We start from the raw sequence: 17720 nt of genomic DNA on the forward strand, positions 1-17720 counted from the left end.
GATTCCTTGGAGATGAGGAGGCTGTGGAGAGGGTTCAGAGAAGAGTGACCAAGTTGGTGAGTGATATAAAAAATGCTCCCTACATTGATAGATTGAGAGCTTGTGGATTGCAGAGATTGGCTGATAGGCGAAGAAGAGGGGATATGATAGAAACATTCAAATTACTAAAAGGTTTTTATAGGATTGATGCAGGGGAAATGTTTCAGCTGTGTGATAGTGATGGAAGAACAAGAGGTCATCTCTGGAAATTAAAGAAGAGTGTGGTTAACAAAGGTGTCAGAACAAGGTTTTTTGCCTGGAGGGTGGTGAATGAGTGGAATTCATTGCCTGACTTTGTTGTGAGCTCTTCATCTGTAAATGAATTCAAGAAGAGATATGACAGATATTGTTTTGCTAGTTTGGGTCTCCCGCGATGAGTCTACTGACTCCATGGAGATACCCGTAATAATAATAATAATAATAATAATAATAATAATATGCCATGTAAAGAGATGGTGGCGCTGGTAAACCTCGAAATTGCCCCATTCTCCTCCCGTATCTTACTAACTAGATCATGGTTATTCTTATAATAGTTTACCTTATTATTATGGCTATAGGCTAGTGGGTGCCCTGTTCCCACCACCTGGGCATCAACTACCCAAACATTACCATCTCTTTTAATCACTGTCTGGCTTACACAAACCCGCGGAGGTCCTATAATGTGGTTCCACCATGGTCTCCTTAAAATTTGTTCTTAAAGTGGTTGTTCAGAATGGAGACCACAGCATCATGCCTCCACACATGGGTGCAGAAGCAACACTGGGCTATATGAGACAATGTCTCACTTAGTGGCAGCCAGCCCTACAGTTTGGGTCATCACTACCCCATCAAGCTGTGCAGGCTCAAGTGGGCAGGATATTGATCCTCGTCCTGATAAGGTCAATGTACTTGAACCCAGAGAGGATTCTGGTGCCATCCCTTACCCAATCATGCTGAGTAGGGCACCAGATACAACTCTTTTAAAGGAGCACCATCTACAGAACAGTGCAGCAGAGATGCCCATCTCTTGTGTTCTGCAGGTGCTGACTCAATTAAGGTACCTTGATAATGGGACCAGCCTTTAGCCTGCCTAAAGTCTTCTTGTATTAATGGGCTATAGAAAGCCTCTCTGCAGATAGGGGAAGAAGATGGCCAGTCAGCCATCCTCTTATCCACGCTAATATTCTATAACCCAAACCCACATTTTCCAATTCATGCAACTGAAAGTATCATAGTGTATCCATTCCCTTGCCTATCTCAATGGTAACATTGTTACAGAATGTGAGCAAGCTAAAACATGACCTTCCCTTAGAAAACCCATATTGTTCATTGCAAAGTAGAGATTCACTGTCAACTCATTTCTGAATGTGAGCCCTAACAAATTTTTCCAAAATCTTCATCACCACTCCTGAGATGCTAATTGGTTGATAGTTGGACATATTGGTCTTTGCACCACCCTTATGCAATGAAATTGCCATACATTCTTTTCATTCCTGCAGAATCTTCCCTGTTCTGAGGCTCATATTAAACAGCCTGGTCAAAGGAATAGCCAGTTCAGCTGAACACTCTTACTGAATACACTAGTACACATGCTGATATCCCATCAGTCCCTATTGCTGAATTAATATTCAGTTTGTGCAACAGCTGTAATACCTCATTCTCATACACCTAAGTTTCTTCATCCAGTGAAGAGGTAGCATTGAGCTCAATTTCGCATACACCAGGATGACAGCTTTTAGCAAAATGGGCACTCATTAGTTGAACAACCTTTTCTGCATCTGTAATACTCATGCCATCTGCATTTAGAAGAGTTATTCTTTCATATTTATTCTTTCTTTTACTTGCAGCATATTGATAGAATTCTTGTGGGTGTCTTTAGCACACACAGAGCCAGTTTCTTTTCATAGACTTTGCTTTCCATACAACAGTCGTGACTATTCTAGCCTGCTGCTTATAACATTCATCATCCTTATGCAAATGATATTCCTTCTACATCGTCCTTTTCTTACGAATCTCTTGCTTAATAAGATTGCACATCCATTTGACTCCTGCTCTATTCATTCTTTGAACTCTTGGAACACATTCTGATATCACATCATTTAAGTATTGTTTAAATGCTTCCCATGCACTGTCGATATTCTTTCCATCCAGCAACTGATCCCATTCCAGTGAACTCAGTATACTCCTCAGTTGGTCATATTTTCTTGCTTTGTAGTTCAGCATGTGACCTTTTCTGAATGGAACATTCATAAACTTAAGTAATTTTTATATAGAGAAACCCATGGAGTATTCATAACTATAAATTCACACGTAAGCCACAGTAATTAAATTTTCAATAATATGTAAATATTTTGTCTTAAGTATCATAAGACATTATCAGTACAGTTATAAACAACAACAACAACAGGAATTACATTCAAAAAAACATTAGTGCACATGCTCACATTGGAATCTCTCTCTGTGTACAGTAGCATGTTTAAGGACTAATACTATTGGGCTGTAATTAAATTAAATTAAAACTGATAAATTTATTTTATACAGTTGAGGATAAAAATTTCCCAAACTTTTGGGATAGCGAGACAGTCATTACGGTTAAGATTGGGTCTGTGCCATAAGGCTTCAGCACTTTCTTTATACAAACACTCATATTTATATGTGGATCGATGTAGTAGCTTGGTGTGTTGCCATTGGATCCTGTGATTAGTTAGCATTTTCAACTCCATGTTGTGCGAGACCAGATTTGTGAAGTTTGATTAGATGGATGTGGTCCTGATGTTCAGAGATGCGTTTATTTACAGATCTTTGTTTGTCCAAAATAAGACAAGTTAAAAGAACATGGCACTTCATATATGCCAGGTACCATCAGTGGTGAGAATGTATTTTGGAGAAGGTAGCAGCAAGTTTGTATTTCTTCAAAATTTTTGACAAACGTTCAGAGATGCATTTGATACGAAACACGAAAGAATCATACTGTTTTCAGAATAGGACACTCAGATTGTCTCAGAGAGGACTCTCTAATCCTGGCTTATTCAATCTTAATGATAATCCCACCAAACAAAGCTTCCAACTTTGGTGCAGATATTTTCTTAATGAGACTGGTGAATTAGTTTTATGGTAATTGCTAATTTCTTCCAGTAAACAAGCTGATATTTTGATCTACATTTTAGCTTATTTTAATATTCAGAAATTTTTCTGAAATAAAAGATTATGGAAGTTAAAATTGGATAAAAAATTTTATTAATTTAAACTGGCCCAATTTATCAAAATTAAGATTGTTTGACAAATTTTAGTAAAGCTTCTAAATATGGATTTGATTGAAATCCATCTAGCCTGAGCATCATTATTACAAAATGCATCTAAAAAAAATTGCTTTTAGTAAAAACAAAATACCAATAGCAGTATATCAAGAGACAGACTACCATACATTATCTTACTAGGATAAGTGTGGGGCGAGGGGGGGGGGGGGGTACATGAAACCTATGTCAAAAGTTAGTAAAGAGAGAGAGGATAGAATCCCCAGTACTGAATAATTCTTGAATTTTAATTAGCACCTTTTAATTTCGCTATAAAGACTTTTCTCAAGCAAAAAGTGAATAGGTGTGAATATTTTTTTTACCACCCAGAAACATCAAAACAGTCATGATTGTCATGTTTCTAAGCCAGCCTGATCTGAGAATTATCTGATTAATTACTATATTATACTTGACAAGAAATTCTTGTTTTAATCCTTATCTTTATTTTATCTAAGCATAATCAAACAAAAGTATGTGTATGAAATATCAAAAACATGCAATAAATAAATAGAAAGATACTAGTAATGGTCAGTAGATGGCATTGGTATAGATGATGATGGTAGTTGCGGTTCCCTGTAGTTGGTGGAGAAGGAGAGCTATAGAGTAGGTACCCTCCCTCGATGAGTCTTTGGACACCTTGGAGTATCACATAATAATAATATGTGGTATGGGAGTCCGGTGGGCTTTTTCTTGTCTAGGTTGATATTTTGGAGGGTGGCTAATAATTTTTTGAGTTGTTATTAGATTAAATCGATTTAGTGAGGCTGTATCTTTAATAATTTCCAATTCTTGTTTTAAAGATTCTTCAGAGGAACAAAATTTGTGTGCTCTGGATACCATATTTTTGAGATGGATGGCTAGATGGTGAGCCGATGTATTGTGGATGTAATGACCTGAAAAAGTGGTTTTTCAATAGACTGAAGAGGAAATGGAACCATCTTGATTATGCTGGATGTGTATGTACATTGAGGAAAGAAATACCTTGTGATGATTCCTTTTCTAGTGTGAATTTGATGTGAGGATGTAGGTTGTTGATATTATTTAGAAATGAGTCAAGTTCTTGTTCTGTGTGACTCTAGACTGCAAAGGCATCATCAACATATCATAGCCATATTGTTTCTTCTAAGTGTTCAAGAAAAAAGTTGGCTAAGTTAGGTGATAAGGGTGAGCCATTGCTGTTCCTTCCTCTTGTTTATATATTTTATTTTTCCATGTGAAGTAACCTGATGTGATTGTAAATTTTAATAATTCCATAATATCAGATGGAAATTTTTGGGTTAACAATTCTATTGTCTTTTTGTGAGGATGTTAGTGGAGAGAGAGAGAGAGAGACAATGTCGAAGCTTATTAACATGCCTGTATCTGACAGTTTAATGTCTTTTATTTTTGTGTGAAATTCTGTGGAATTTTTTAACGATGAATCTGAGTGGCCTATGAAAGGACGAAGAAGATCAGACAAAATTTTGATATTTTATATGCCACTCGGCTTCATAAAGTAATTATGAAAATAATTACTCTATGAAAATAATTTTCATAAAGTAATTATAATAAAATGGATTAAACAAATAACCCTAAGCATACTTGGGTGTGCTGAAAAGCTGTGATAATCACCATGAAGGAATTGACATGTCTTCTTATATATCCTAAAAGAAAAAGACAAATTATTACAATTTGATGAAACATGATGGTTAAAGGGTTTTAAGATGTTTTCTTTCTTGTGGTTATATCAGTTACTTTAATATCATTTCTGTTCTAGGTGTTTATCAGAACTTTTCAGTCCCACCCTCCTCATAACTGCAAAGGCACAAAAATGTACTCACTTCATATATTAGATTTGCAAGTATGCAGTGAAGCTCATCTAAATCAACATCTTCAATCTGTTAACAGAAGATATTATATGATAAGGAAAAATATATAAATATTGGCTGAGCATGTTATATTAGTTTTATAGTATAACCAAGGGAAAAAACTTTCAACATCCATCTTTAATCCAGAGTATTTTAATAATAAGGTGTGACACCTTTTGGCTACTTGTATATAGAAATATGACTTCGGCATTACTTCAACCTTGGTATCACTTCTAGGTCTGGCTCCCACTGATGAGACCTCAATAAAGGTCAAAGCTGGTCTGGGTAGTGGCCTTCCCATAATGTATAGCATTACATGTCCATAAGGATATGTGCATTGCATTATGGGATATGAAGGTAATCGGTGTGAAGTCATTAGTCTCTATACACAAGTAGTCCAGTCGTGAAGTGACTTCACGTGCAAACGTTGTTTGCTTACACTTGGATAAAGGATGAAACCAAGAATATAATTTCATGGCATCTTTAATTTCTAGTATAACCATGTGGAAAAACTTTCAACATTCATTAATGTTTGTTGATAAAATCAGAAATATAATTTCCCAGAAATCTTCCAAAAAGAGACATGGCTGTTTGTACTTTAGTTCTTGGTCTCTGAACTGTGCAGCATTCCACTCTACACATTTTTATTTCTCATATACATTTTATGTATTTATTATTATTATTATTATTTTACATTTATTTGTTTCATGCTGTTACATATCTACAAAAAATCTACACAATAACCATTTACAGTTTTTTCCTGCTGCAAAATTGCACACTAGCCCAATTAGCCCAATTGGGAACATGCACCTACAAATACAATAAACAACTATGCTACTGAAAGTTCTAGTCAACAGATAGTAAAATAAATCCTACATTAGTCAAATCATGCAAGTAGAAAAACAATTTAGGGAAGGTGAAATGAGAAAGGGGGGGGGGAGCACTTGTGAAAAAAAAAAAATTCTTTATACATTAATCAATTATATTTAAGTGGAATTTTTAACTGGTGGTTTTTAGTCAGCTAAGAATTACTTAACATAAATGAAACTAAACGAACCTTATTTAAAATTAAAAGAAACACACGTATTAACCACAGTGGATTTTATTTACTTGTAAATATTTCACCCTAAGTATCTTAGGACATTATCAGTACAGTAGTTTAAACAATAGTAGGAATAACATACAGTTAGGGCACATGATTACAATAGAATCTCATTAAACATGCATAATGTATTACAGAAGTGTGTAAAAAAAAAAAAAACTAATAATAATTGCAGACATAGACTTCTGTGGCTAATTGGTTCAAAAGATATATTTCGGTGATTACACCACATTTTTTATTATTTAGTTATATTTCAGTATCTTATATAACTGAATAATAAAAAATGTGGTGTAATCACCGAAATATATCTTTTGAAAGGGAACTATTATTTCAGTATTTTATATAACTAAATAATAAAAAATGTGGTGTAATCACTGAAATATATCTTTTGAACTAATAATAATTATTTTACACAATTTTGTATGACAATTTCCATTACTTTAGGAATAGTAAGAACGTCATTGTGGTTTAAATTTGGTCTGTGTAGTAGGGCTTCAGAACTTTCTTTATATAAAGATCTATGTAAACGTTTAGACTTTTCTCAATGGATCCTATGGCTTGGATGTTCAATTCCATGTTCAGAGAGGCCAGATTTCTGCGGATTAAAAAGACGAATGTGGTCTTGATGTTCCAAGATGCATTTCTGAACAGACCTACCTGTCTGTCCAAAGTAAGACAATTTGCATGAGCATGGAATCTCATAAATGCCAGGCAACATCAAAGGTGAGAGTTTGTCCTTAGGAGAAGGTGACAAGTTGTAAATTTAGTTGATAGGTTTGTAAGTAGTGGCAAAATTGTATTTCTTCATAATTTTAGAAAGAAGTTCGGAGATGCCTTTGATAAGGTATGGGAATCCTATGGACTTCTTCTTGTCTGGTTTGATGTGTGGGGAAGTGACTGATGATTTTTTGAGTTGTTTTAGGATTATATCCATTTAGGATGGCGGTATTTTTGATTACTTCTAGTTCTTGGTTTAGAGATTCTTCAGAGGAGCAGAATTCATGTGCTCTGGAAACTAGTGATTTAATAATGCCCGATTTCTGAGATGGATGATGAGTGGAAGAATTGTGAAAGTAGTGACCTGAGAATGTAGGCTTACGAAAGACAGACGTAGCGATGGAACGTATTCTTTTCTTTGAATGTGTAAATCCAAAAAGGAGATACCCTGTGGAGATACCAAGTCAACCATCTCTCCAGTATTGAAGCCAACAGACTTCGTTTTGAGGTAGTTAAAGTGATCTACAATGCCAACCCTTCGGAATTAAATATCCCACCATCAGAATTGAAAGCTATTATATATCTTAAAATGTAATAAAAACATAATCATTACCAGAGCTGATAAAGGAAATATACCCCAGTGGTTCTTGATACAAATTCATATGACCGAAAAATGAATTTACTTCTTCGAGATCGTAATACTTACGCCAAATTGGATTATGATCCTATAAAACATCAACTCAGAAAATTAAATAAGCTGCTTAATGAAACGTCCTCCTTAGATAAAGAAACAATCAAAAAACTTAAGACATACCATGCCAGACCTAGAATTTATGGCTTACCTAAGTTATACAAAACTAATGTTCCACTCAGACCCGTCATAGACTGTATCAGCAGTCCAACTTACAAGTTATCAAGATTGTTATCTAACCTTCTCCGTCCTCACATAGGCCACTCAGTCTCTCAATCAAAAATTCTACTGAGTTTCACACAAAAATGAAAGACATTCAACTTTCAAAAAATGACTTGTTAATCAGCTTTGACATTGTCAAAGCTGATTAACATTCCGCATAAAGAAACAATGGAATTACTAACTCAAAAATTTCCGTCTGATATAACTGAATTGTTCAAGTTTGTTATTGCATCAGGTTACTTCACCTGGAAAGGTCAAATTTACAAGCAAGAAGAAGGAACAGCAATGGGATCTCCTTTATCACCAAACCTAGAAAACGTGTTTCTAGAACACCTTGAGGAAAAAATATTCACTTTTGAACCCAAACCAAAAATTTGGTTAAGATATGTCAACGATGTATTTGCAGTCTGGGATCATCCTGAACACGAATTACAACTGTTTCTGGATAAAATTAACCTTCTTCATCATCGCATCAACTTTACGTTAGAAAAAGAATCTCCACAGGGTATCTCCTTTTTGGATTTACACATTCAAAGAAAAGAAGACGGTTCCATTGCTACGTCTGTCTTTCGTAAGCCTACATTCTCAGATCGCTACATTCACAATTCTTCCACTCATCATCCATCTCAGAAATCTGGCATTATTAAATCACTAGTTTCTAGAGCACACAAATTCTGCTCTCTGAAGAATCTCTAAACTAAGAACTAGAAATAATCAAAAATACAGCCATCCTAAATGGATATAATCCTAAAACAACTCAAAAAATCATCAGTCACACATCAAACCAGACAAGAAGAAGTCCATAGGATTCCCATACCTTACGTCTAAGGCATCTCCAAACGTCTTTCTAAAATTACGAAGAAATACAATTTTGCCACTACTTACAAACCTATCAACCAAATTTACAACTTGTTACCTTCTCCTAAGGACAAACTCTCACCTTTGATGTTGCCTGGCGTTTATGAGATTCCATGCTCATGCAAATTGTCTTACTTTGGACAGACAGGTAGGTCTGTTCAGAAATGCATCTTGGAACATCAAGACCACATTCGTCTTTTTAATCCACAGAAATCTGGCCTCTCTCTCAACACAGAATTGAAAATCTAAGCCATAGGATCCATTGGGAAAAGTCTAAACTTTTACATAGATCTTTATATAAACATGAACGTTTATATAAAGAAAGTTCTGAAGCCCTACTACACAGTCCAAATTTAAACCGCAATGACGTTCTTACTATTCCTAAAGTATGGGAAATTGTCATACAAAATTGTGTAAAATAATTATTATTAGTTTTTTTTTTGTTGTTTACACACTTCTGTAATACATTATGCACGTTTAAAGAGATTCTATTGTAATCATGTGCCCTAACTGTATGTTATTCCTATTATTGTTTAAACTACTGTACTGATGATGTCCTAAGATATTTAGGATGAAATATTTACAAGTAAATAATTTCAACTGTAGTTAATACGTGTGTTTCTTTTAATTATGATCTCACCACAGGTTTCGTTATTAAAAAAAAAAAAAAAAAAAAAAAAAAAGAACCCTATTGCTTTCATCCCCATGAGACTTGCAGGCACGGGTATGGCTAACCCGGGGTCCCAGAGCTAAGTATGATCTATTTCAAAGCTTTTGGTCATACTTTTCTCTAACTCTTCCACTTCCTGTTTCTACACTCATATTAACATTCTTCCTAATGAGGATTCTTTACTTAAAACTTTCTGTCTGTCTCTTCTTGCTTACTAACCCCAGAAGGAGGTCCTCCATTCTCTCTGAAGCTATTAGAGTACTCGAGGGCTAGGGGTGTTTCCTCCTCTTTCAATAAAAGCAGCAATGGAAGTTAAAAATGAAGTCAAGATTAGCGATGGAGCCTTCACTGAAGGAGTCATGCCTGGCAGGAGAAGTAACCAGGCTTCTCAGGTCGACAGCCAACGAAATCCTGGTACTTATTCAAAAATGAAGATAAGAAATAAGCTGAATATTGGAACATGGAATGCAAGAACACTGCTAGAACCAGGTAAAATAGAAAATGTGAAAAAAGAAATGGAAAGACTTGAAATAGACATTCTGGGCATTAGTGAGACGAGATGGGAGGGACAGGGTGATTTCTGGAGTGGAGAATTTCGGATAATATATTCAGGACAAAAGAAGGGCAAGTCAGGTGTTGCAATAATGCTTCATAAAAAAGTTGGAAAGTTAATCACTACAATAATTAACCATAGTGATAGAATCATGGCGATAAGCATTCAAAACGAACCAGTAAACCTCAATATTATAATGATCTACATGCCAACATCACAACATAGCAATGAAGAAATAGAAGAAATTTATGAACAAATAGAAGAAATCTGGAGCAGCTTAAAGACAGAGACAATACAATAATAATAATGGGAGATTGGAATGCTATAGTGGGAGAAGAGAGCAATGATAATGTTTCAGGAAGATTTGGTCGTGGACGTAGGAATGAAAGGGGAAAGCAATTAATAGAATTTTGTACACAAAAACAGTATTTCAAGTTCCAAAAAGAAGATACACCTGGGGATTCAAATAGATTATATATATTGGTCAAGAAAGATACAGAATCAGAAGTGAACACAACCTTGTCTTAATGAAAACAGAACTGAAACAGAGGAAACAACAAATCCAAAGATTATTATTATTATTATTATAATTCCTGACACCTCCAAGGAGTCCAAAGACTCATCGTGGGAGGACACCTACAGCTGTCTCAATCACTACACCAAATCTCTACTACGAATCATCTCCATCAACGGCATCTACCGGCCACCACAACTAGTATTTTTTGTCTGTAAATTGCGTGTGCTCTGAAAGGCCGATTTGTCTGTATGCGGGATGAAAAACCCGAGTTTCCAGGAGAAAAAACTCTGCTACCTCCGCATGAGATCGGCTAACTCACCTTCGATTGAAATCGTGCAGATAAAGATTCCTCCCGTCGCGACGAGAATCGAACTTAGGCCTATTCCAATCGAAGGGCGCAATGTACCGTCGTTCTTCCAAAAGATACAAACCAATAAGATGGAACCTTGAAAAATTAAAGAGTAAAGAAGTCAAGAGAGGATACCAAGAGGCAACTGATCATAACATTCCAGAAAACATAAATAGTCAGAATAATATTGAAAACCAATGGAATATGATTAAAGAGTTAATCACAAATTCATCCAATCAATTATTGAAAAATGCAGAAAAAGAAAAAAGAAAACATTGGATAACAGATGAAATACTTGGCTTTATGGATGAAAGAAGAAAATATAAAAATGCTGTTAAAGAAGATGTGGCCAAATACAAATATCTTAAAAATCAAATTACAAGAAAATGTAGACAAGCCAAAAAAGAATACCTGGAAGAACAGTGTAATAACATAGATGAATTATTTAAAAAAGAAAACATAGAGAAAGCCTATAAAGAAATTAACAAACTGACTTTCAAATTTAATAAGAACAGCAAAAACAATGCCATCAAAGATGAAAATGGAAAATTACTAATAGAATCTGAGAATATATTAATGGAATGGAAGAATTATCTTGAAAATCTCTATAATGGTAACGAACTTGATGTTGATATCAACATAGAAAATCAAAATGAAGATAATCTAGGATCCCAATAATGCGAGAAGAATTTGATAAAGCACTGTCCAAAATGAGTAAGGGAAAAAGTCCAGGTGTAGACAATATTCCTATAGAACTGCTACAAAATCTAGATGATGAGACAAAAACCTTACTCTATCAATTAATAGCCAAAATCTATGATAGAGGAGAAATACCAAAGGAGTTTATGAAATCAACCATAATACCAATACCAAAAAAGAATAATGCAAACAAATGCAGCCAATTTAGAACAATAGCTTTAATCCCACATGTTAGCAAAATTCTGCTCAAAATTATTCAAAATAGAATTTATTCAAAAATAGATTGTCTATTGCATGAAGACCAATTTGGATTCAGAAAGAATAAAGGAACAAGAGAGGCAATACTCTGTTTAAGAACAATAATAGAGAGAAGATTAGACCTTAGTCAAAATACTTACATTTGCTTCCTTGATTTAGAGAAAGCATTTGATAAAGTAAACCAGCAAATACTCCTAAATTGTCTAACTAATATCGGCATAGATTTGAGGGATAGGAAAATAATTTATCAAATTTACAAAAATCAAAATGGACGGATTAAAATCAATGATAAGGAGAAAATAATAAATATAAGGAGTGAAGTAAGACAAGGATGTATACTTTCACCACTTTTATTTAATTTATATATTGAAAAAGGCCATTCAGGAAACTAAAGATAAAATAAATAGTGGCATAAAGATAAATGGTGAGCAAGTAATGTGTATAAGATTTGCTGATGACATAGCCCTTGTAGCAGAAACAGAAGAATGTTAAAAACAATGCTAGAATTACTAAATAATAACTTTGAAAAATATAAAATGAAAATCAACACAGATAAGACTAAAATCGTTGTTACAGGAAAAATCCCTATCAATATAGAGCATATAGACATCAGCAGGAAACAAAAAAAACAAGTGAAAAGCTTTAAATATTTAGGAAGCCTAATAACAGAAGATGGCAGAACAAGAGAAGACATAAGATCAAGAATAAACAATGCAAAAGCCCAATTCTCTAAGATGAAAAGCATTTTAAGAGGAAACCTCAACCTACAATTGAAAAAAAAATTAGTAAAGACATTGATATGGAGAATTGCACTGTATAAATGTGAAACCTGGATTCTAGGCAGAGAAGATGTAAGAAGATTGGAGGCTTTTGAAATGTGGTGCTGGTGCCGCATGAACAAAATAAAATGGACAGAAAAAAAATCAAACCAACAAGTCCTGAGAGAGATAAATGAAACAAGAACTCTAATTAAATCGATCAAAATTAGAAGGGATAGATGGTTTGGACATATACTTTGATATGATGGACTTGTGAAAAGAATAACTGAAGGCAAAATAGAGGGGAAAAGAAGAAGAGCCAGACCAAGGAAATGCTTTCTTGACCAAGTCAAAGACAGCACGGGTTTGAGGAGTTACCAGGAGGTTAAGAAGAAAGCCAATGACAGAGCGGAATGGAGGAAATTGCTGCTGAGCTACCAGTCCCAAGACTGATGCAACTGATGATGATGATTGCTCTCATACAAAAGCAGCCAAAATTTGGCAGTGCTATGCCTACAACTAATAAAGGCTATAATTCTAAAACTGGAGTTTTCTATAAGTGACAACAAGGTCCAAAAAGTGTTTCATGGGTCTTTTCCACAATACAAAAGAAATTTTTTCATAACATTTATGAACTGCAGACACTAGCAAACAGGATAAGGAGAGGTGATAGGATAGACACCTACAAACATTTGAAAGGCTCAAATAATATACCAGTAGATGGAATTTTTAATTTTACAGAGGATGGGGAGAGAATGAGAGGGCACTTATGAAAGTTGAGAATGAATTATTGCATAATTATAATCAACATGTCACTGATGAATGCTACTGATGACTAGTAAATTATCAAACAGGAACAAATACCTGGTTATATGTGGCTATTACATTATCAAAACTTTGGTTTTGGAAAAAAGACAGCAATCTGTCTGATTTATGTAGTGTAATACACTGGTGTCCAAAATGTACAGACAAACACGATTTCTGAAGATTACTACCAAATTCAGATGAATCAGCTTGTGGTAATTTGTATAACTTATGATTTTGAGCAGAAAGTGGATATACATTCAGATTTTTGAAATTGTGTGCAAAGTGTTTCAAAGCCATAATCTAGATCAGGGGATTCTCAACATGGTTGTGGTTGCTGGTGCAGTTGGGAAGAGAGTGGCATGTGCCAATATTTTTTTCTATAAAAATTTATACTTGCTTATCATATCAAATGATAACAATTGACAAATTAACTATGAAAGTAGGATAAATACACGTGTAACATTTATTATACAACTAAATTAAACCATCGCACAATAAGCAAAAACATTTCTCTTTACCCTGGATAACACAATAGTCTTCTTCCTAATCATTATTGAATTTATATGTTCGTTGTTTTTTATTTGGATTACTCATTTCTCGTGTTTAAAAAATTTTTTAACATGAGAAAACAATGTATAGTCAAAGCGTGCTGACAACATCGTGACACAACCTCAAGTGTACAGTTGCCAGTAGACTAAATAAATACATAAAACATATGCACAAAATTGGCAATGGTAACACTCACATTCAAATTACAAAATGTTTATAAAATAACACAAATGTTAACATTTTTGACAATTTCAATAAATATTATTACTAGGAGAAGACATATTTTCCAGTTTTAATTTAATTTTTTTCCTTATTTAATAACTGATAGCAAGCACATTTTCACCCACAGGCATAGGGTTGAGAACTGCTGATCTAGATGATTTCATGTGGGGAAGAATTATTGGAAAGCTTGAAGGCCGCAGAATTTCTGATATTGTCAGAGTTTGGAATCTCACATAGCATTGTATTCATGATATGGGCAGCATTTGAAACCTTGGACTACATCTGAAGGGGTGTAGTCTATGTCCCTTTATCTACAACACATCATAGAGCATGTTTTCAGTGGTGTTATATCCATAAAAATTGGACAAGACACCAATGGACTTTACTCTAATCTGTAAAGACTAATCTTTACAGATTAGAGTCATTTTAGTCTTCCTCTGATTCTAGACGATAGTTGATCTAGCATGAAGTGGCACTGCTTAACATTACAAGAATGTTCTTGAAAGGGATAGATATGGCAGTGCTCAGTTCATGGTGTGAAGAGGCATCATGTTTGATGAATACACAGAGCTACAAGTGCTGGAAAAAGGAACTATGACTGGTGAATGATATTGATGAAGTTCTTCAACATCATGTTTGATTGTTCTGTGGTGCAGTAGGCAAAGAATTCATTTTTATGGATGACAATGCCACACCACATTGTACACAAGCAGTGGAGATACTTCTGGAGACCAAGGATCTGGGGAATGCTGGCCATTCAATGAGTGGCCAGCATGTTCCCCAGATCTCAACACATAGAACACGTTTAGGATGCAATAGGGAGATGCATTGCTGCTTAAAATTCCCCTCCAGAAAATAAACATGGCCTTATCCTTTCTTTGAAGGAGGTGTGCCTTAAGAATGTCTGAATCACAGTTTGGGGTGGACATATTCCATACTGAAATGTCTCTCCACATAGTTTTCTGTAAACATCGTACATTAATTCCTTAACTACACGATTAGGAAATTTGCAAGTTTTGCCAAAAACATACTGCAATTTATAACACATTTTTTGTGCAATATAATTTATTAGTATGCTAGCAATAAATTTAAGTCCATATTTGGCTGTGGTCATGAAATTTTTTTCATATACAGGTAAAAAAATGTAGTTCATCCTTGGAGCTTTTGGACACCAGTGTATTTAACAATGGGCTAATATTTAGTAAACATCATGTAAAAAGTCTCTGCAAAGTCAAAATAGTGAGGCTGTCATTATTACTATGTAACATTGAGAATTATTATCTATATAATTATCTTGCATTGCAGAGAACATACTGCCAGTCTGAAAGCAAAAAACTAGGCATGCAATATCCATCAATAAGATATCAACGATTACAATATCATTAAGCTAAGATTATTATTAAATTGGAATATAAAATCAGTGACAAAAATTCAAAACTCAACATTTTTCGTAAAATTATTCATCACTAGAAAGTATATTTCCCAGATATTTATAGTTTTCACTACTCTTCAAATCTTTCTCATTGGTTCTAACACCATTAACATTTACATTTCCACTATGATTTAAAATTATGTGTTGATTCTTCCTGCTATTAATATGTAATCCATAGTTCTCTGTCACACTGTTCCTTTTGTCCAGTGTCTTCTGTATTTCTTCTTCTGAATGTGACCAAATCAACACATCATCTGCAAACACAGCTGTTTCTCATTTCTGGTCATTAATCATATCTAGGACACTATTCATCATCGCAACATACAGTAATGGAGATAAAACGCTGCCTTGTCAAACAGCATTAGACTCAAATATGAAAATATTACTGAGGAAAAAGTGAAAGAATTTCAAGGCTGAAATTGTAAAACTACTATAGTGGCTCCATATTTAATCATTTCAGTTTTCTAATATTTATTTTGTACCCTCCAATATTGAAATGTACTAAAGATTGCATTCTTTCTGGTTATTTTCTATTAGTCTTGTTATTAGCAATTACGTTGAAAAATTAGTCAATAATTTTTCAATGTAATTGCTTCTAATATTCAGAATATCCTTAATCTTGAATTTGTTTAATTTTTGTAATTTTATTTCTTTTGGTTACTGTTTTCTTTTGCTTGCTTCTTTAACTTCCTGTGTCTGCCATCTCCATGTTCCTATTTTTGCATGCAAAGTTCAACCCCTTCCTGGCTGAGAAAAATCAATGTCTTCTTTATATTTTGTCATTCAGTCTCTAAGGGTTTGGGTCTTTTGAAATTCTTTCACTTTTCCCTCAATAACATTTGCTTTTTTTTTTATTATGTGGTTCCCACCCATGAAAGGTTATTGGTAAGCCTATAGTGCATTATGTATTATGAGTGGGCTAAGGATTTTTTCCCTCCATTTTTATCAATTTTATATATATATTTTGTAATTTATTTATTTAGTTTTATATAGTCCCAAAACCCTGCTGTAGAGACACTTTTTCAAGTCACTTCAGGCCTCCAATAAGCAGGATGGTGGTCTCATACCAGGCAAAGAAATTCATTTCCCACCTAAAATATTTGTTTAATACTGCTCAGATATGATAGACATTCAAATTTTATACTACAAAGAAGGTGAAATCTACTAAAGTTGCTGTCTCTGTAGCATATCATTACAGGATATTAACTAAAACTCCCAGTTCACCTTCAAGAGCCTTAATCTGTTCACTATGCATTCAAAATTTTAAGAAAATTTCATGAGATAAATATAAGAGTATATTTATCACATAATGGTTATCACTGTTATTAAAGGGATCAATTTTATAGTTGCTACTACTGCCAATTTTTTGCATTATACATGTATAATTTAAACTCTTTTTAGATGGACACGGATAAAATTGAAATTCAAAGAAACTAACCTTTAAATACCTCAATGCGGCAAGGTATGAATGAATTGGAATCTGATGAGTCTTCAAAAGCAGATATCTGTAATTGAAAATAATTTATTAGTTAGTATTTTCAGTTAAGGTTCATTCTTCTTATTGATGTAGAAAATCAGAGCCTGATAAATTTCTTTACAGCTACTCTTGCTAAGACATTTATTATAAATTTCAAAAAAACAGTATCATCAAATTCCTGATATGTACTCTCAAAGGCTGTACAGTCTAACTCCATGGGAACAAAGCTGAGAATTTTGGATGCATCTGTTTTTCCAACAGTGAATTATGGATGTGAGACCTGGAACTTAAAGAAGTCAGATAAGAAAAGGATAGCTGCTTTAAAGATGTGGTGCTACAGAAGGCTGTTGAGGCTGATAATGAAAGGTGGACAAATGGATGGATGCTAGAAAGGATCAGTAAAACTTTAAGGCTCCTTAAGCATATTGACAGAAGAAAGTTGAAATACTTTAGACACATTGAAAGGATGGAAGGAGGACTTCTCAAAACAGTAATAGAAGGTAAAGTTCCAGGGAAAAGAGGAAGGGATAGACTGCCAATGAGAGGTGTCTGAAGTGACTGATCTTCAGAGAGTTAAAACCACCAGAAAAGCATACAACTGGACCATGTGGCACATCACCGAGCATCTGAGTGACCACATGGCATCTCTTGATGTCAAATGAAATGGACTGAAGGCTATAC

The 17720-nt window shown here is 34.3% G+C and overlaps 1 protein-coding gene across 1 annotated transcript in view; it reads right to left on the minus strand.

Moving 5' to 3' along the window:
* Positions 1–17720, minus strand: part of PCID2 (PCI domain-containing protein 2) — a 191431-nt gene that overhangs the window by 23098 nt on the left and 150613 nt on the right. Inside the window, exons 14-15 of the mRNA XM_090411518.1 lie at positions 17001–17067; positions 5132–5188 (exon numbers count right to left, since the gene is read on the minus strand). Coding sequence (XP_090267644.1) covers positions 5132–5188; positions 17001–17067 — 124 coding nt within the window. The remainder of the gene's footprint in view (positions 1–5131; positions 5189–17000; positions 17068–17720) is intronic.

The sequence above is a fragment of the Typopeltis vanoorti genome, chromosome 21 (assembly GCF_054136105.1).
Source record: "Typopeltis vanoorti isolate ZY-2024b chromosome 21, IOZ_Tvanoo_1.0, whole genome shotgun sequence".
NCBI classification, from domain to species: Eukaryota; Metazoa; Arthropoda; class Arachnida; order Uropygi; family Thelyphonidae; genus Typopeltis; species Typopeltis vanoorti.